This window comes from Eretmochelys imbricata, chromosome 4 (assembly GCF_965152235.1).
Source record: "Eretmochelys imbricata isolate rEreImb1 chromosome 4, rEreImb1.hap1, whole genome shotgun sequence".
NCBI lineage: Eukaryota > Metazoa > Chordata > Testudines > Cheloniidae > Eretmochelys > Eretmochelys imbricata.
This window is the reverse complement of record NC_135575.1, coordinates 19,135,464-19,157,293: the sequence shown is the minus strand read 5'-3', so window position 1 is coordinate 19,157,293 and position 21,830 is coordinate 19,135,464. Positions and strand designations below refer to the sequence as shown.

The window sequence follows — 21,830 nt, the reverse complement described above, 5'->3', positions numbered from 1 at the left end:
TCTCTGGTGTGGTATGTACTGTAATTCTGACTTACAGTCTGGCCTCCTCTGCACTGGAGAGGTTGCCAGGCCTCCTTCATCCATTGTGACTTTGATAGAAATAATGGACTCTCATACCCATAACCCTGGAAGTAGCTGCACTACCCTGCATATGGCCCCGCTCTGTCAGTGCAATTTCATGCAGAATTCCCTTTGTTGTTTCTTGTGGCAACTTCCACTTTATGTTGGTGTCCTCTCCTGTGCCCACCCACCGCAGTCATTCTCATCCGCAGTTCCTCCTATTGCCTATCCTAGTCATCAACAGATTGCTCATGTGGCACCAGTATGGTACAGGTCACGCTTGCTCATGAACTCATCAGTGACATCAATCTCTGTGTTGGAAATATCCTGCCGCAAGCATGCCCCCTCTTCCTCTTCCAATGCCTTGCTGCTGACATCTCACTTCTGACCGGGATGTTGCCACTTCACCTTCTGCTGGGGAGTGGAAAGAGTGGGCAAAATGAAAAGGCCTACTTCAGGACCCTTCTACCTGGTTTTTGGCACCATGTGGTAATGAGCATATGACATCACCTCTTTGCCCACTGCCTAGCTCGCCCTGAAAGATGTTTCTCAAGATGCCTAGAGAGAGAGGAGCTTCCATTTTGAAATTTAAAGGTGGAACTGAAGCAACCTTCTCCTAGGCCATGCTATGACTGTTCTCTGTCTTCAGTAGTGATGCCTCAGCCCCCGCTCACAACTTTTCTGCCCCTCCTGACCACTAATCTGAAAGGAAAAATACAAGTTGGTGCCAAACTCAGACTGGCAGCTGGACTCTGCCAAAAGTTTTTGTCTAAGGTCCTGTAGAGAAAAAACTGCTCCTCCCTTGAAAATAAATTGACAAAGTGGTGCAAGGGACAGGGGGAAAAGGGGGAAAGCTCAGCACTCTGGGAAATGGTAGCGTTCACCTTCTGCATTCTGTGGGCAAAGTCATCGGTGGCTCCAGTCCCCAGGGAATTCCTTGCTTTCCACAGCCAAAGAAGGGGTTAAAAATAATCTGGAAATACAGCCAGGCACCCGGCAGCAGCAGCCCAGAGGGCAAGTGAGTGTTGTGCAGATGGTTACTGCTATCAAAGGGCCACTCAGTGCACTCGATGGCAAGCTGGGAACGTGCTGTTTTATTCAACAGCATCATAACAGAGTGGGGAGGAAAAACTCCCACCCACAAAACAAGAAGTAAAGGAGGGGTGGCGCATGGCTCAATCCCATAATACTCTGGAGAACCTAGTTAACCCTATCATGACCACTTTACTACAATTACAAATCCACCTTGAGTCAGGGGAGCTGCCTGTTGGCAATGGGGGCTAATATGTGGTGGTGGAGAGGAGAGAGGATGAGGAGGAGATGGGGGGAAGGGATGAAATCTGTGGGGCAAAGGAGCAGGGATAGGGTGAGGGCATGGAGACAGTTAGGCTTAGTTCAGCAACTTGTTGGTTGTTGCTCTTCATTTTCCCAGTCTCTGGGGTCGGGGGAAGGGGGAGTCTCATGAACCTCTTGAGCACCAAATGTTCCCAGGGCTATCACCAGCCCAAATGGCAGGGCTCTCCTGTTTCTCCTTTCCTTTTCATCGCTCTAGGATCTCTAGGTCCAGCATACATTTGCAGAGCTCAAGGTTGCCCCTTGACGTAGGTGGCGTGTGTTCAGAATATTGTGGAGACAGAATTCCCTCAGAGTTGCTTCTGCTGCTCTCTAGGGGTCCTTTATGCCTGAGAATTAAGGCAATGGATTGGGTCTGTGTATGCTAGGAATAGAGGGCTTTTTCCCCCACCCCTTTAAGTTTCTCCTATCCCGATCAGATCCTGTGCACAGGTAATGCAGCACAGAGGCAGAACTGACTCACCATTCTGTGTCTGGAGGATAAAGCTCAGCAGTCAGGGAACAGGGACACAGAGTGTGTTCAATCTCATTACCCCAGCCAACTGGACTTAGTAGGGCATCCACCGGGAAAGAGTTTCCTTTTTTGTCTCCAGCATTGTGTTGGGCAGTGAGAAAGTCCTTGTACAGGCCAGAGCTGCAACAGATGAAGATGGTGACAGACTGTGTAAGACAATTGTTTGAGGGTTGACATTGTTGCAGAGGGACTGACCTGCTTCCCACAGCTTAAAGTCCACTGTTCGGTTTGGCAGCCAGCGCTCACTTTGGGGCTTTCGTAAATGTCATATATTAAGCTTTTACATGTCCCCATTTCCTAACATCTACCTGGCTCTGGTATGCAAATACAGCTAGGTAATATATTGCCTAGAAATTTGGACCTTAGACCACTGAGCAGGGCAACAGTGAGGGACTTAGTAAATCTGGCCCTGAATCTTAACTTCATCACTGCTGATGCAAACATCTGTTTATTCAGCATCACATAGTAATAATTACTGTAGTGAAGAATATGGACCAAATTCAGTCCAGGCGCCAGACAGGGAACTCTGCTGAATTCTTGCTTGGCTCGATTAATTTTATGTGCTTCTGGGAGAAATCTCTGTCCTTGCTTTTTTCAAAATGGTAACATGAATTCGTTTACAAAATATACAGCATACTGCCAAGCAGAACATCTTAAGTACTGCCTCGGCTTCCCCCTCACAGAGCAAGATGTATCAGATGCCTCCCATGGCATAATTCCCCCCTTCCTCCTAAGAGCCTTCCTCAGGTCCTGAGTAGAGCTGGACAAAATTTTTGTGCGAAACCTTTTTTTCCTGAAGAATGTGGATTCAAGTGGACATGAATTCAGGTCAATTACTTGGGGGTGGGGGTGGGGGGGGGAGGATTCGTAAATGTCAAAACAGTTCGTTTCAGTATTTCCAAAGCAAACCGTTTCAGTTTGTCATTTTGGAAAAACATTTGGTTTGGGAATTTCCCACTATTTTATTATTTTTTTAAATCATTTTTTTACAGCCTCAAAAGCAAAACAAAATGTTCCTACTGATACCAAAGGAAACTTTTTTTTTGGACCTGCACCCAAACTCCGTATTCTGTATTCGGACATCCCTTGCCTTGAGATCGATACAAAGAAAGGGATTGGGAGGGGGTAGGGCTACTAATAGACTATGCATCATCTCCCACAGATTTTACTAATCCCTCTCCTGGGTAGCTTGTAGAGACTTTCTCTGCTCAAGGCTAGATTAACTTTAGTGCAGAGAGGGCCCCCTCCAAGTTAAAGAACCTCCCTGGAGAGGGATTCTAGGCACAGCTATTAGCAGGGAGAAGCCCTCATATCCCGGCCCTCCAATGGAGCCAAATGCTCCAGGAGTGGAAATGGAGGTGGTGTGAAGGCATTGGGTCCATATGGACAGCCTTCCTGTGCCCCTAACAGTTGTATTCATCATACATTTTGCGGGGTTTAGTATCCTTGTTGAAACATTTTTTAATAATCTCATAAAACCCCACCTGTAATCCCACGTGTGCTCCGGATTAACAGAGCCATGGGAGCAACAACAGCAGTCATCCAGTAAAAAGGCACTGAACTCTGTGGAATTTAAATGCACTAGAAAGAACCCTACAGTAAGGTAAAACACTGCTAGGGAAGCATTGGTTTAATTGTACCCTGGAGAAAAAAGAAGCATGGTATTGCTTCCTCAGCAGAATTTCACCTGACTGCACTGAAATCTGATAAATTCTCCACTTCCCACAGAGGGAATAGCAAAGAATTTAATGAGAAACACATTTGAACTGGACCTATAACTGTGAGATTACATGTTTGCTTATCTCTCTGTGGGATATAGAGAGATCCCTTCTTCTGTGTGCTGGGGGGCCTCTAGTCTAGTGGAATTAACCACATTGACTAGTAAATTAAAAGTAAAATTTCTTCAGACGCCTTCTGATATTCCAACAGAACAGTTTATACGGCTCACAAAATAACAAAGCAGACGTTGTGATGACAGTGGGTCCGATCTTACAACCCTTGCTCATGGGAGTAGTCCCACTGATCTGGGACTTCTTCAGGGCCCAGTATAACTCCTATTACAACCACTGGAAAGATTTCCCTTGATGACAAATCATGCCCAAGTTCCTATGGGCTGCAGGGTCAGAGCCTTTATTTCAGTGGACTGCACATGTGAGTAATGTAACTCATGTGCTTAAATGTTTGCAGCATCATAGCCTAACATGAGTTCTCTAGTACAGGGATAAAAGTTGTCCTTTATGCTATAAATAGGTGGCCCCTATAAATCAAGGTCTCTTAAATGGAATCCAACCATTGGCAACTATCCAATGGATTGATGAAGGGATGGAAATTTCACTGTGAGTAGAAACAGGCAAAACAGTCAATTTTCATTTGGTTTCAAAATCTATGTTTTGTTTTGTTCCACAAGTGTTGGTCAGTTTGTTCGGACTCAAAAGCTTATTAAGCAAAAGAGTTGTCACTTTGACAGTGAAACAGAATGGCTTATCTTAGAATGTGAGCTCCCTGGAGGAGAAACTGTCCTTGTGTTCTTTCTTTGTACCACGGTGCCCCCAGCCCTGATTGAGTTTTTTAGCTTTGTAGTCATGGAAATAATAATTATCTCCATTGGATTACTCACATGGGTAAAGTTATACACATGAGTGCTTGCAGGATGGGAGACCTAGTTGGTAACATTGGTGGTCCTTCTTGTGGCAGGATATGGGCTATCTCTGAAAGAATCCTAAATGTGTTCTTTTGCCAGGGACACAGAGATCTGTTTATTCTGGTAGCTGCTATTACTAAAATGTGACACTAAAGTTACAGCTGGATTTTGGATTTGTTATGAGGGGCAATACATAGATAAAAGAGAAGAGTGTTCTTTGTTGTACAAGCTGGGCTATCTGCAAAGATTCTTCCCTCAATGTAATTTTTTTAATTTGTGTTTTGTGATAGAAGACAATTACATGTAATAAAAAATTCTGACTATATTTTGTTTGTTATTATTCTATCAGTAAAGACAGTTCTGCTTATTGACATCAGACATAACCATCCACGTATTGTATGTGTAGGCCCTCTGGGTAATGAGGATTAGGAAGGTGTTGTATTATATATGTCTTCTGCAAATGTGTTCATTCAATTAGTTAATTTAGGTAGCCCTATGCTTCACTGAACATTAATTATATGTAATTGTGTATGGCTGGTAAACTGTAGATAAGAAGTGCAATTTGAATTTTTTAATTTTAGTTTAGCATTTGAAATTAATGAGCACGGGCGTGCATAACACATCTTTGTTGTTCCACTTTAACTTTGCTGTTGCTAATCAAGTTGAAATAAGTGTACAAGAGAAGTGATTGGGTTCTTTTGTCATCATCTAAAATATGTGGAGCATGTAGTACAAAAGGAGCATGTATCCCCATTTTGCCTCACTCTTTACTGTCAACAATATTCTCTCCTGCCAAACCCTTTAATAGAAACATGTGTAGTAGCTAATTTAGCAACATCCATTCTTCATATTCAATAAAAACGTTGTAGGATAGTTGACAGAAGAAAAGAGAAATTACACAACTATGTTTTAAAATTAAACACAGTTATACTTTATTATGGCAGCACCATCTCTTGTAGTATGTAGAGTGTATGCATGTGTGCAAAATCTCTTTATTCCCATTATTAAAAATAAAGACACTACATAGTATGCTAATATTTATACTGTGTTAAATGAAATGTTTGAGAAAAGGTCTTGAACTCAACTCGAAACAATGATGGATGAAAAGCCAAGCTTTTAAGGGAAATAATGTTTTGTATGAATATTGATTTTTTGGTAAAATATTTGAAAGTAGCACATGGCTTTGTTATTACTGATATGCAACTAAAATATGTTAGTACAGTTAATGTGGAAGTTTTGATTCGACTAATGCAAGCCATTGTAAAGTCTGTTAAGGCTTAATTGGTGATCAGTTTCAACTCTAGTATTTTTTGTACATACACAACACAGCTAGATCTGTGTGTATGTCCAAAATTCTTTTATATGCATATTTAGTTACTAGAAAAAATATAAATGAATAATTCTTGACATTTAAAATCTACACCACTCTACCATAGCTGGAAAAAATACTTTCAAAGGTTCAAGTAGCTATAATATTGTTTATTGCCACATTGCCATATTTAAGATCAAATAAAACATTTTTCAGTGTGGAGTGTATATTAATCAATTAAATAAATAAATCGTATAAATCATATGAGTTAAAACATTTGCAGAACTATCTTCCATTTGGAGTGATGATGAGCCAAATGCTCAGTTGGAGTAAATCAACATGGCTCCATTGAAGTCCATGGGAACGAGGCTGATTTACACCAGTTTAGGATCCAACCCAAAGAACCTAATTCTGCTTTTAGTTACACCCATGCACCCCATTTGGCCCACTGGTTAGTTATCAACAGCAACTCACACGTTCTCGGAATAGGACTGATTCCTGTAGCGCATGACCAGTCTTTAAATTCACAGCCCATCATTTTGTTACAAAAGGCAGATGCACTCTCAGGAATCATTTACCTTTGGAGTAGGAGTCTCAGGAGAGGGTTTTACTTGCTGAGTATAATGATGACAGCATTTGATAATAGGCCATGACATTGATGGCTGTTATCTGATACACCTATGGAATGGCTCTTGCCTCCCTTTGTTTCCCCTGAAAAGCAGCTCCATCCCTGTGGACCTATAATAGCAGGAATGCCACAGGGTCATGACAGAGGTATTTTAAACACAGACTTCGAAATGATAGTTTGATGGACAGAATAAGACTTATCCTTCCAGCTGTTCAAGAAAGAGTAGGAGTGGGGGACTGGAATCAGGGTCATTTGTAAATGAAGTGTTCCCCTCCATAAACTTGAAACTCATTATCTCCCTTGAATAAAAGAAAACCCTTCCCAAATTTAAAAAAAAAGAAAGGATTCAACATCATGGCACAAATTACAATGTACGGATTTCAGGGTAGCAGCCGTGTTAGTCTGTATCTGCAAAAAGAAAAAGGAGGACTTGTGGCACCTTAGAGGCTAACCAATTTATTTGAGCATACGCTTTCGTGAGCTACAGCTCGCTTCATCGGATGCATTGTTTTTTTTTTAAAGAGTTGAATTCTAAGAGGAGGGGAATCAAACTTTAAAAAAAAGACAGACTTGGATATACGAGTTTGAGGTACAATCAGAAGTAAAAAGTGCAGCAAAAAGAGAAGATGCAGGAAAAAAAATCCTTATCAATTATAACTTTGAACAAATTGCTCAGATGAACATGATTGTAAAAAATGTCATTAGTTAAAATAGTGAAAGTAAGAAAATATGTTCAATGTAGAGGTACCCTTTTGATGCTTCTGACAACCAAAATAAACAGAAGTTCATAAAATATTTTATCGACACCAAAAGTGTATTCTTTGGAAAGCAAAAAATTAAACTGATCCATCAGACATTGTTTCAAAATGTACAGTCCAGTCTCAATGCTTTGGAGAGTAGGAAAGTGAGAATGCTATTTAAGGCAAAAAACAAAAGCCTTTATGTTCATTTGACCTGAACCACTGCTTTCCTCCCTGGGGCCAGATGAAGAATTCCAGTTCAGTTAACACTCTTGACTATCAAAAAGCAATTTGGCTGGGGTCAAACTGAAACAAATGGGTATCTCCCTTTTGACCTCCTAATGCAGCTAAGTGTGATCAAGGCCCTGTCTGCCATTGTAAGCCAAGGACTCGCACACGCACGCAGCAGCTCCTGAGAAAAGTGTTCCTCTCTAACGATCAGTTTAACGGCTATCCAAAGCGAAACTTCAGCCTGTATTTAACAGTGTTGGGGTTCTTCCGAGGCACAGACAAAGAGACCTTTGGTTTTGCTGGGGTGGAGGCAGGTGACTTTTTCTTTTCAGGAACAGTGACGGTGAAAGACAGTTCCGGCTGCTCCGACTGTTTGAACCTTGGAAGGAAATGGGTGGAGATGTGCTGGGGTTTCACCCGGGGACTGCAGCCTCTTTTGGCTTTGCCCCTCTTGTTCAAAGCCACATACCATTCTCTCCCAGTCCTTTCGGTCCTGTAAACTGCCGAGGCATATGTGTTATAGCTGTTTTCTTGAAACCTCTCCCTGAACTTGCAGTCTTCTGTAAATTTGGCCTAGGAAAACAAACAAATAGAAGTCTACTGAAAGATTTTTGTTTTACCAGGTAAGAAAGGAGGTCCAACAATGTCAATATAGGTGCCTATAATTTAGACTCCTCAATTCTTATATAATTGCCTACTTGAGTGGCCTGATTTTCAAAAGTGAGGCGCACCCAACAACTCATTGATGCTGCTTGGGTGCTTAGCACTTTTGAAAATTGGGCTATTTATGTGTCTAAATGTAGGTTTAGGAGATTAACTTGAGGCACTCATTATTAAAAATCTTGGCTGGAGGTATCTATCATCTGCCTCAGGAGTAACCTTCCCATTCTGCTTCTCCGCTATCCTCCACCAAAAGGAAAAATGCCTCCTTGTCTCCTTTGCAGCAGCTCCTTCAATGAATATTGGCTTTTGCTCTTTGGTGTGTCTAATTTCCTGCCCTCACAAAAATTGCTTTCTGCTGCATTGCCACTTAATAATCCAGAATGACAATTTGCATGCAGCTTTTCATCGCTTCACTGCACATAGTCTTGATCACACCATTGTTTTAACGCTGGGTGTTTTGTTGTCGCTTGATAACCTTTAAAAATGCCTTTCAGTCAAAGAGCATTTTTCCTTGCAGAGTAATTGTCTTGGTTGTGCACCGATTCCCAGCGGACAGACTTCCATGGACTTCAGGCGCCAGGGATCAGGCCCCAGACTGTCAGAGTAAATCTGAACATCCCATTGAGAAACGAACCCTGCGCAATCTGAGAGGAAGGTCCACGGACGGCTCTGAATCCACATAGTGGCAAGAATGGGGTTGCATCTGTAAGGTGCCAGATACCTTTATACAATACCAGGTATAGCTATATAAAAGGTAATTAATAACCCTTTCTTTATTAATAAAAGGTAATTAATAATTAATAACAAGAAAATGATGTAATGGAAAATGTTACACTTCCGTGGAAATTAATCTGTTTTAGTGTATAATTCTAATACTACTCCGCGGAATATCCAGTCTCAGAGTGCCTCAGCTCACCTCCCATGTTGTTGATGTAAAGGCAGGTTCTGTTCCTTTCCAGAAAATAAACATATAAAGGAAATTGTAGGTGCTAAATCTTTTGCCAGAGGCACTAAGGACCAAATCCTCAAAAGTATTTAGGCTCCTCGCTCCCATTGAAATCAATGAGAGTTAGGCACCTAAATACCCCTGGCTTCCATTGACTTCAGTGGGCTTTGGATCAGCCCCTGGCTTTGACAGTTATCCCAAAAGAGTTTCTCTCTTGGGCTGAGACCTTGCAAAGATTTATGCATGTCCTTAATTTCACACACTGGGAATAGTTCCTGATGGGCGCATGTGGCCAAGGCACAAAAGTTAAGTATGTGCGTCTTTGCAGAATCAGGGCCTTCTAGAGCTGGGCAGAGATTTTCAAAGCAGATGGGAGGATTCAATCACCAACTCCCATTAAGTTGAGTGGCTAAATCCCCTAGTGAACTTTGAAAATATCAGCCCTAGTCTCAATAATTTTTCATGAGAACACTGAAACAAGTCCTTTCTTGCGTGTGTTAACAGAGTGCAGGAATAAGGCCAGTCAGTTCGTCAGCCATAAAAAGTGAGAAGTTGACGTTTTGCCATGGTCAGACATCAGGGCAGCTGTGAAATGTAAGCTAAGTAAATCTCCGCCTAGATGAAATCACAGGAGATCATAGTGCATTTTTCCTAATGGAAGGGCTGGATACTGAGATGTATGTATAAATACAAAAAGACAGAATAGGGCCTTAATAATCTTCAGACACACACCTTTAAGATTTTTATTTATTAATATTCTTAAGCAGCAGCCCTCCAGGAATTAGCCACTTCTCGAATCTAATGATGAGAGAGTTAATTGGTGTCCTGAGATCATCTAAAGTGATTTCTAAGTGCAATAAAGTTTGATTTCAAAGTAGATTATTCAAATCTATTTATTTTAAAAGGGATGCTGGGCTTTTTAACTTAAAAGTCTGATGCAGTGCAAAGCAAAAAGAAACAATGTTTTAGAATCAATTAGAAAATGGTCAGATTTGCTTGATATCGCATTATTAAACCCATATTTTGTTTAAAGGAGTTGAATTCTAGAATTCAAATGGCAATGTCCTTGACCTGTATTGCATCTTTTCCATAACAACTTCACTTTAATCTCCTTTAGGTCTTTGCTTGAAAGAAGAAAGAATTGTTTTAATTATGCATTTTTGCTTTCTCTGCCTTTTGTTATCCAACATGATGTGTTATACATAAATGAACATTCCTCTTACAGAAATAAAGGCTTGAGCTAAATTCCTAGCCACTCTCTAAAACACTGAATCCTGGAACCCTTACTTAGATGAGTAATCTGTTACCCTGAGAAGGATACAGCATTGAGATGGAAAAGAGACAAATCCACAAAGAGGAGGAGTTGTCCCCTGAAGATTTCTTTGTTGAGGTTGCTGTCTTTGCATGGATCTCTCCCAACACAGACAGTTATGGGGTTAGGGAACTTCAGGAGAAAAGAGGGACAGAGGGCCATGCGTTGGTTAATCCCAGAGGATACCAGTGGTAAATCCAAGTAAAACTCAATGCATCCTGGGACAGCACCAACTGCTGTGAAGAATCACTTCTGCTCTTGGCATACCCCTGGATGGGGATTTCTGGGTGCATCCACCAGCAAGGGAAGCCTGGCAGCATGGATCAGTTCCAAGGCACCTGGAAGCCACTGTGGAGACATGCGACTTCCACACTGCTAGTTCCTAGGGGGAGACAAACTGCACGCACCGGAGAGGCCCAGATTACCCATTGTCATAGTACAATCAGTGGGCTACCAGTGGTGTCTCAGAGGAGGACATGTCTACACTTCCCCACTTTGCATATTCAGAAGATGGAGCATGCCCTGCACCCCACAGAAAAGACCAGGGGGCCCATAAACACTGCTGGCAGGCTCCAGGGATCCATGCAGGAAGTCAGGGCTATCTGTGCAGAGGTCTTGACCCAGTGTCCCCCAGATTGCTGCCAACAGCTGCCACTGGGACTTCCGGGGAGGGGGCCTTAGAAAAGATAGCACTGCCTGCGGCTATCATCCTCCCCAGCGTTTCTCCACAGGGCTGGAGTAAGGGACAATATTCTCCCATGCTCACCATGCCCAGTATTGCTCTAACCACTCTCCCACAACCTCGATTCACCCGGCCTACCCAATCTCTATCCTCAGCCCTCCATATCCATGAATCATCCTCCCAGGGCTGGGAAAAGACAAGCACAGCCACCTGAGTAATACTGGCCATACTATCTTCTAGCTCTCTTTCTTTCTGGGATCAAATCCAAGTTGAAACCATAGAGGCATAGTGCAGACAAAACACTTATGGAAATCACTGTACTGCAGGACCCAGTCCTTACTTACCTGTGCTTTTAATTTAGTATTATTAATAAAATGGTATTTTATTGATTGCACTCAGAGTGTGTGGGTACTCGGAGACATTTTCCTGGGTTGTATTATCACCTGGTTATTTTTTTCTGGACACCAACTTAGTTCTGGCCTACTAGCACAATCCAAATTTTGTTACAGCTTTACTATTTCCAAGCAGGGGAGATCAAGGCTGGAGACATACATTACTGGGATTCTAACACTATCCTAACTTGAGTGATGGACCCCAAGAGAGTATAAAAGGTGGCTACATTCAGTACACCAGACATGTGTTCTGAAGGTCAGAGTCATTCTTTCTTTCTTTTTTTTCTTTTTTCTTTCTCTACTATAAGTCTGGCCATACAGGCTAGGACAAAGGAATTAAAAGTATTGATGCAATTGAGGGCACTGAAGCAGGTCCTCTGTTTCCTGCCAGGATCTGAATCAACGAAAAGAACAGGCCCTTTGTGTTTTGGGACATTACATTTGCTCAACTGCCTTTGGAATCAACGATGAGCGAACCCTTAGAACCTGAGGTTGAAATAGGGAGGCCTCTATCTGAATTTCATTTTCTTTTTATGAGTTGTTGCGAATATTTGGTGGATGCTTATTACTTACTAATACATGTATACACAGAGGTGTGCAAATTAAGCTTAAAATGGCTTCGTTCACTGTGAAGTTCAATAAATATATTAGAGTATGTGTCGGCGTGGCTAGAAGATCGTGGGCTCGAGAAGATACCCAACATTGACAATGCTGTACAGTATTAGGGGCAGGCTGCATAGCTAGAAGTTTTGCCCTTTGTCTGAATAATGAATCTGAAGAAATAAATCTGTCCTTTAGAAATCTGTTCAGTGGGAAATTAAAGATCTCGGGGGTCTGGGAGCTTTGGGAATCTCATTTGTCATTCCTTTGGAATTTCTTTGGAACTGCCAGGGGAACTGTGGTTCCCGGATAACACCTGGCCACCTTTTGGAAAAGAGAGTAAAGAATAACCCCAGTGCCCTGGACAACATTCTCTTTCTCAAAAAAGGAGCTTGCATTGTTCAAGGGTTTGGGCAAGCTATTGTCGCTGAGTCTATAATAGCTTTCACATTGAGCAATAATATATAATGACTTCACTATGGGCATCAAACTTTGATTTCAAAACTTTGGAAACACCTCTGGTATGAAAGGTTCTATCTACCCCCATGCATGCCCATCTAATCTGTCTGTCTGGTTCCTATAATGGCACCCACCATTGCTGCCTTTGAATGTCTCCTCAGAGGGGATGACTAGGGCTAGCTGAAAAATGGGAATTATTTTCTGTGAAACGTCTCACACAAATGTCATGTGAATTTTTTCACTGAACCTTCTGATTTTTTTGATGGCACAGCTAAAAACATGTTTCCATTCCAATCAAATGGGGTCAAAACAATTTTTTTTTCACTTTTTCATTCAAAATGAATGGTTCATTTGATTTTTCAGTTTTGTTTTGTTTCAATTTTCCTCCCTTTCACTCCCTTATTTTCCCTATTGCTCTCTCTCCCCCCTTTGGGAAATGTCCCTTTGATTTCAATAGGGACAGAGTGATGCCGAGCGCTTTTACAAGTCCCACTCTCCGCGTCCAACATGGCAAGAGAACAGACAAACAAACACATACTAAAATATTTCCAATCTGATTCTCTTTCCCCTGACAAACACATCAGGGTCAGATACAGCACTTGAATTGTTTGCCAGCTGCCCAGTGACTTTCAGTGTAACAGCACACGTCAATAGAGAGATTCAAAGTGGAGTCCACATACTTGAAGTGATTTTTGAAATCTGAACAAGAAAGCATTTGTGACACTGAAAAGCCATTGATGGGCCTGCAGTTCAGCAATGCAGTGAGCTGAAATACCAAGTCGTTTCCATAAATAAATGTATGGGAGTACAATGAGGATCTCATCAACAAAGAATAACAATGTTGCTAAGAAGGGGCTTTACCCAAGCAGATTGTCTTACAACTTTAAATCAGGGCAAAAAAAGGAAAACCCGATTTTCTGAAAAATGTTGAAGTTGTTTTCATTTTGCAGGGTTGGCAATTCACTGTTTTTTCTTTTTTGATTATAATTATTTTTCATGATTCTGCCCCACCCCCTCCCATTCCATTTTTCAAAAATTGAAATTTAAAAAATAAAACATTTTGCATTTTCAAAACCAGACGTTTTCAATTTTGAAAAGCAATATCTAACTAAAACATGTTCCATCTAAAAAGCTGCAACTGACTCTATTCAACTCTACGTATCATTTGGTCACTGAATGTTGGCACCTGTTCAGAAACTGTTCCATAGGAAATACAAATAGAACTATAGGGACAAGTCATAAAGTCAATTCAATTTTTAAATGAAATTCAATAGGAGATTTGCCTGAGTGAGGACTGAAGCATTTAGCCCATAATTATTAATTTAGAACAATTCTTAACAAAGGAAAATTACCTGAAACCCTGTAGGAAAATATTTCTGCATTTATGCTAATACCAAACCCTCTTTTGAGATCAAGACCAAACCAGAGCTCAGCCATTTAATGATAATAATGTTGAAACATCTAACTGAGGACTTAAAAATTAGAAAGAACCCATCTGTGCATGGAACTGATAATTGCTAGTTTTAATATTATTTCTGAATCCAGTTTCCTTAAAAATGAACCACTTTATAATTTAATTAAGTTGCCATCTAAAGAAAGAGGGCTAATTTAAAGCACTAAGCTCAGATAAGAGAAAACAGGTCCTAGAGAATTGGTTTAGAAGGACCCCAAATAATTGTAGGAATTACTTTTATCTACAGTTCGCTCAAAGTCATCGGAATGACTTTTATATCAAAGAGGTGCAGTGAGTGACAGGCGCAGGATTCGCTTTGTACTGTTTAAAACTCATTAGGCCAAGAAATAACTTTATCCTGCCAGGACAGGAAAGAACAACAGATGCTGTTTTTGCATTATCTGCATTATTTAGCCCAGCAATCTTTAGACATTTGGGTCAAGTTTCTACAAATTTGTTGCTTTCATCTGACTGAGGAATCATGTGTCCTAACCTTTCAGTCTGACCTGTCTAATTGGTGTCCATTTATAACACTGTGGGGGTTTTTTTGGTGACAATTAACCATATGCTGACAAGGGTTTAATTTAATTTCTGCTAATGCCGGGACATAAATCAAAACTTAAAACGGAATAATGAAGGTATTGGATGCCACTGAAAAGAACAGATTCTTAAGCATAATCTAGCCAGTAGTTACTTGACTGTCCTGAGATTTATACAAAAGTGTTATTTTCGACATCCTCTTAACATTGAAGCTGCAGTTAAGGAAAACCTATTATGGTAATTGTAGGTGCCTTTATCTTTCTTTTCTGAAGACTCTTCTTTTTACAAAGCACCTGTGTTTTACTTAAAGCAAAAGGCCATCCCTCTTAGAGAGGAATGGTTTTATTCAGCATATTTTTCCTAGAGCATGCTGAATTTTCCTATTGCATGATGATTAAATAAAAAGAGAATAATCATGTTTATGCCTGTAGGTGCTAGGCAGCCTATCTTATAAATGACAATAAAAACCAGGGCTTGATCTGTGCCTCAGGATGGAGTGTGGCATGCAGGCACTTGGTATTCCCCTTGAGGCAGCTGCTCTCAGCCAAGAGTTTGCCCCACCTTGTGATGCCAAGTGGTGATACCATTGCCATCTACTAAGGGAAGACCAGCTTTAAATTGTGGCCTCTGGATTAGCAGAACTCGTGGGTATTCTGGCTGTGGGAAGACCCTGGCTGGCCTGACACACTTTGGTCACTCTTACTCATGTTCAGTAATACCTTGCTCTGTCATCCTGCCGAAATCAATACATCTCCCCATGCAGTCAAGGACTTCTCAGTGGGAGTAATGGTGGCAGAGCAGTGGAGAAGGATGCTCCAGTGAGTATGGCACTAACGTAGGACTTTGGAGACCTGGATCTAAGTCCCTCCTCTGCCACAGACTTTCTGTGCAGCCTTGAACAAGTCATTTAGCCTCCTTGCGCCTCAGCTCCCCGTAGGTAAAATGGGGATAATCACACTCTCCGACCTCACAGGGGTAGTGGGAGAATAAATACATTAATGATGGTGAGGTGCTCAAACAGTACAGTGGTGGGAACCATATAAATACCTATGATATCCTGTAGTCCTCTGTAAAATGCAATGGCAAGCTCAAGGCACTGCTGCACCCTGTTGCTATTGTCTGCAGCAGCCCAGTGGTGAATCAGCTCCCAGCAGTCAGTTATTAATGTGTTTCTTCTTGCCTTTTCATTCAGTTCAGAGAGCACAGTGACAAAGAGTCAGATACAAAACATACGTTTCGCTTGATGCCCCCATCAGGCTTAAATGAAGGAGCTCTGCTGCTGTGAGCCCCACCTAGTTACCTTGCTAGAAGCCCTTACCAGTGGATTTGGTCTCCTTACAGCAGATGTGTCAGACTCATTTTGGGGAGAGGGTCAAATCTGATGAGCATACAGGTTTGGTTGATAAAGGTACTTGTGTTGATGTCAGGCACATAGATTTCTACAAGGCGTTTGACTTGGTACGACCAACATTTTGATTAAAAAACCAGAGCACTGTAAACTTAACATGGCACACATTAAATGGATTAAAAACTTCGGTCTCAAAATGTAATCATAAATGGGGAATCAACTGAGTTGGTGTGTTTCTAGTGGGGTCCCGCAGGGACTGGTTCTTGGTCCTACGCTATTTAACAGTTTTATCAGTGACCTGGGAGAAAACATCCCCGATGAAGTTTGCAGATAACACAAAACTATGGGGGAGTGGTAAATAATGGAGAGCACAGGTCACCAGTGCAGAGTGATCTGGATCACTTGGTAAACTGGGCACAAGCATATAATATACATTTTAATATGGCTAAATGTAAATGTGTACATCTAGGAACAAAGAATGTAGGCCACACTTATATGATGGGGGACACTATCCCGGGAAGCTGTAACGCTGAAAAAGATTTGGGGGTCATGGTGGATAATCAGCTGAACATAAGCTCCCAATGCAACGCTGTGGCCAAAAGGATAATGCGATCCTGGGATGCATAAACAGGGGAAGCTCGAGAAGGAGCTGAGAAGTTATTTTACGTCTGCATTTGGCACTGGTGCGACTGCTGCTGGAATCCTGTGTCCAGTGCTGGTGTTCGCAATTAAGAAGGATGTTGAAAAACTGGAGAGGGAGGGTTCTGAGAAAAGCCATGAGGATGAAAGGATTCGAAAACCTATCTTATAGTGATAGACTCAAGGAGCTTAATCTATCTAGTTTAACAAAGAGAAGGTTATGGGGTGATTTGATTATAGTCTGTAAGTACCTACATGGGGAACAGATATTTAATAATGGGCTCTTCAATCTAGCAGAGAAAGGTATAACATGATCCAATGGCTGGAAGCTGACGCTAGACAAATTCAGACTGGAAATAAGGCATACATTTTTTAACAGTGAGAGTAAATAACCATTGGAACAATTTATGAAGAGTTGTGGTGGATTCTCCATCTCTGACAATTTTTAAATCAAGATGGGATATTTTTCTAAGAATTATTTGGAGCAAGTTCTCTGGCCTGGGTTATACAAGAGGTCAGACTAGATGATCACAGTGATCCCTTCTGGCCTTGGAATCTCTGAATTTCATTTTTTAAATAATTGTCAGTTGAATGGGGTAAAATTTGAAGACTCCTTTCAATCCACTATGAATCTCCCACTGATTGTGATGGGAGATTTGTACATACAATGTGTTCTTTAGGTAAAAAACTACACTTGTAGTCATTATTGTTCTTTATTATTTGTTCGATACCTTGTCCTTGCAGTCAGTATTACTCAAAGGGAAAATCTGCTCCCTTTAAGATCACCATTACTTCTGCTCTAAGTGTCTCTTCTTTCTCTATCTTCTTCTGTATGCTTCTCTTCCTCTTCCCTGACTTTGTGTCTCTCCTTTTTTCTTCCCTCTGTATTTCCCTCCCTGCACTAACTCCCAATTCCCTTCTCTTCACTTGTAGGTTACACTCCCAACCCCATTCCAATTGCTAAAATAAGCAATGAAATGCTTAGACTGGCATTAGGTTTCAGAGTTAACAAATCAGTGAAATTAATGGGAGGCTGTGGGGGTTCAGACCTCTAAACATTTCAGGCTGTCTGCAGGCTCAGGCAGTGTAATTGGTTCTGTAACACTTGCTTTTTATTTGGGAGATTTTCTTCACAACCTTGAGAGCTAGAAACTTGCTTTTTGTTAAAATAAAAGCTTAGATTCTTCGGATTCTGGATTTACTATGTGGGTCACATAAATGCATCATCTAGGCTGAATCCAGATCACAGGTTGTTTGTATGACACCTGTGTGTTAAAGAAATTTTCTTTTTTTTAGGACTTACCCATTAGGATATATACATTTTAGGAAGTGTTATTTTTACATCAGCAGAGTAAATGTTATGATTTGTTACATTAATAAACATTCCCTTGTCCCCAATAATAGCAAAAGCAAAAAGGACAGAATATCCTTGATTTTTAAAAAGGTTATAGATATCTGGGAAAGCATATTGGAACCTATAGTATAACCAATATGTAGAAAAACAAAAGGGGAAAATATTTTTTTTAAATGAAATTAAATAGTCAAATGTTACTCTGATTTAAAAAATAGAAATAATGCTCTCACGTTGGGAGTCTGTATTTTGTTGAGATCTCACAGCTTACATTACTAGGGGCCTGATCCTGTAAGGTGCTGAGTGCCCTCAACTCTCATAGTTTTCACTGAAGTCGATGGAAATTAAGGTCACACGGCACATTGCAAAAGGGCAATCAGCAGAAATCATTGCTCCCATTGAAATCAGTAACAGTTTTGCCATTATATCCAGTGGGACAAGAGGGGCCGCTTAATACTTATGTGGCTGTATGAGGAATTTGGGAAAGTGGTAGAAGGAAGGGCTATGCGCACTTGTGTGCTGTATTCTGCAACAATCACTAGCCCCCAAATCAGGGACTAACGGTAAGGGGATTAGTGCATGGTGGCCCCAGGTAAAGAAAGCATCTAAGCACGAGGATAAGTTAAAGGGTGCGCTTAAGGTCAAACACATACTCCAGGTTAAAATACAGGCCCCTCAGTGACCTAGCTTTTCTGAATAGGGATACCTGCTGGAACTGGGGACATAGTATTTTCTCTTCTTTCCTTTTCTTTCTCCCTCTGCGTGGTATTACATGCTATTACAACTGGGATGTCTCCATTCCATCATATGCCCTCAGAGCAAACTGAGCTCAAGGGCCAAGTCTGCATCTTAATTTCCATCTGTTTCAACAAACATAGGATCTGACCCCAGTTCTGTGTCTCCTCATCTTTTGCTTAAGGAAACACATGGATAAAACTAACTGTGAAAATCTACTTCCTTTCTCTAATGAGAAGACATTATTGAACAAAGAGCCTACTGTTTTGAAGACAGAAATCTGATTGCCAAAAAAAAAAAATTCTTTGGTAAAAATGTAATAAATATTATCCAGAGCTTCCAATTTTTATATCTACCTGTCATCTAATTGTCTGTTTTTTACCTACCTATGGCTCCATCCTGAAAGGCACTCCTCATTGAGGTCATGGAGGTTGAGGGCACTCAGCACAGTACGCGGGTGCTGAGCACCTTACAGGATTGAGCCCCAGGAAAACTGCTTTTGCTACCGGGTACATGTGAAGTTGCCACAATGCCTTTAACAAACAATATATACTGGTAATTCAGTTTTTACTTACACTTGCATGGAGTTTTCCTTTTTTTGACATCGCTAAAAATTTGTTGCTGAAAACTCCTCGTATTCCTACAATCCCCTGAGACACAGCAAATATTTCCAAAATACCTAGGATGACAGAAATCCCAGAATAAATCACAATACTTTTCAGATCACTCTGACAAAAAGAAATCGTAGTTTCCTTTTGAAAAACCCCATCGTCCTTGGTTTACGCAATAATTTCACATTTGATTGTTTACTGCTTTGCTTATTGGAAATGTGCATTTATTTATATATGTCTTAAGATTGTTTTAAAACCTTAAGTCATCTTTCAGATGACTGACACATGATCATTAGAAATGCAGAGAATGTCTTTTGTTGGGTCCCGATCCCACAAAAACTTACGAATGTACGTAACCTTTAACATACGAGTAGTCCACTGATGTGACTGGGACTATTCATGTATATACTGTTAAGAATACGCATAAGTCTTTGTCGGATCAGGGCTAAATGCCCATACAATAGCCTATTTCTCTATTAAACTTAACAGACCTCTCTTCCTATGAACACACCAAAAAAAACCAACAAACTCTGTTCCGTTCAAAGTCGGCTATGACACAAACCAGCAGAGGCCAATCATTTCAACCATATGGCTCACTGACACTGTGTCACTGCCATCAAAGCAATTATTTGTATCCTGTTAGGAGACCTCTTGGCCAAATACATCTCAACTGTCCCTGGTTTTCGGTGATGTCCCTTATTTCAGACCCAAATTTCCCTCCAGTTCACACAAATTTAGTCTCTCACATTTATTGTTATAAAGGATTTGCACCAGAAATACAGGAGTAGAACTGATCTGCATTTTGGATGACACATTCTGATTCAGAGGAAGTGTAGTTACTTCGGAGCTGGAGACGCATGCATGAGGTCAAAATCTTTTTTTTTTTTTTTTTTGGCAGGGCTTATCGAGCTGGATAACATTAGTGTGTATTAGTGTGTCCATTCAAGACACCCTATTTGGGTATGTCTCTCATTTTAACATATGCAAAACTAGGGCGGATTAAATTTGGCTAAAGGGAAAAGCAGTGAAAATAAAGCATTTTAAATTTTGCCCCATTTTATCCAAAATGAAACCGTACCTCCTTACTTACTGGTATATTGCACTATGGAAACAAAGTTACAGCAAATATAATTATGCTAAAGGAATATATTCCATGTCTTCTTAAGATTCGTATGGGTCAGATTTTAATACACTTACTTACGTTGAGTAGAATCCTACTCAGCAAGCATTCCCACTGACTTCAATGGGATGTTTTGTGGAATAATACACTATTTAGTTTGACTAAGAATGGCAGAATCTGGCCCTAAGGGAATAAAATTTATTTTTCCCTTTCCCTATTGACTTCCATGGAACTACTCTGTCTGTCACCAGGGTATCTGAATTCCTTCTTTGAGTAAAGGATCAAGGTATATGGCCACATTTGGGCCTTTGAAAGCTGAGAGATATACTGGGCTCAATTCTTTTTCTACTGAAATCTCATGCTTGAGGACTTGGGCCCCAATTCAGCAAAGTACCTGAGCACATAGGGAATCCCATCACTAACTCAGCAAAACCATTAAGCGTGTGCTTATATCCCATTGAAGCCAACGAAATGTACAGATGGGTGTTCTGTTCATCCTATTCATAATATTGGGTGTCTCCAGGGAAATTTTGGACAGGCAGACAAGTGTAAAGTTTCAGGCCTATTCAGATTTATTTGAACCAAGAAATGGATCTCCTTCTTTGCAAAGCTTCAGGACATCGCTGATCTAACAACTTGACTCGGAATTGCGGGCACTGACCCTCGGACTCCTAATGGGCTTACAAACTATTAGAACTACTTCTTGAGGTGGAAGGCTCAGCCCTTAGGCTCATGACTCACTAGAACTTTTAACTGAGGCAGGGTATATCTACACTGCAATCAAGAGATGTGATTGCAGCACATGTAAACATCCCCAAGCTAGCAGCAAAGCCTTGGTGGCACCCACCCACTGAGGACCCTGAGTACACATTCGAGCAGCCAATGTCTATACTGCCATAGCTTCCCTGATATTGTTACTCGAGCTACCTTTGATCCAGCTAAATCTAGCTAGATCAAAGCTAGCTCAGGTATCTTTACATGTGCTGCAAACACACCACCTGATTGCAGTCTAGACATACCTTGAGTTTGTAACCAGGTATTGACATAACTGGCTTTAAATATTATTTGCATGTCTAGTAACCATGGCAGATATAACAGTGTTTGTCCTAGACTGGCATGTTTGGCATCCTGTAACCAGGCTGGCACACTGCTTTTTCACTTGGGACAAGACTCCCTGACTGTGTCTGTGTAACTTGTTCTCTTTCCTCCTAGCTGTGGTAGGACACCCCAGAATGCATTGCCCAATGTTGGTGCCACTCTGTGTGCATGTCACCCAGGTACCCAACCTCCTAGTAAGGAATTATAGGATTGCTGCCCATTCCCCAACCCTCACCCCCAGAAATCAGCTATATGAATATGGTTAGACAGCATAGGATGTCATACAAAAAAATTAGTAACTCCAGATCTGTGACTGATCTAGCTCCATCTTCCTGCAGTCTTCCCAAGGTCCTCACATTTCTTAATGTACTAGCATGGGGAATAGGCTTTGAGCTTTCCACCCCA

General features: G+C 41.1%; 1 protein-coding gene across 1 annotated transcript in view; it reads right to left on the bottom strand.

Annotated features, from left to right (window-relative positions):
- Window positions 1–7,695: 7,695 nt before the first annotated feature.
- Window positions 7,696–21,830, bottom strand: part of FGF5 (fibroblast growth factor 5) — a 29,759-nt gene continuing 15,624 nt past the window's right edge. Inside the window, exons 2-3 of the mRNA XM_077814358.1 lie at window positions 19,172–19,275; window positions 7,696–8,049 (exon numbers count right to left, since the gene is read on the bottom strand). Coding sequence (XP_077670484.1) covers window positions 7,696–8,049; window positions 19,172–19,275 — 458 coding nt within the window. The remainder of the gene's footprint in view (window positions 8,050–19,171; window positions 19,276–21,830) is intronic.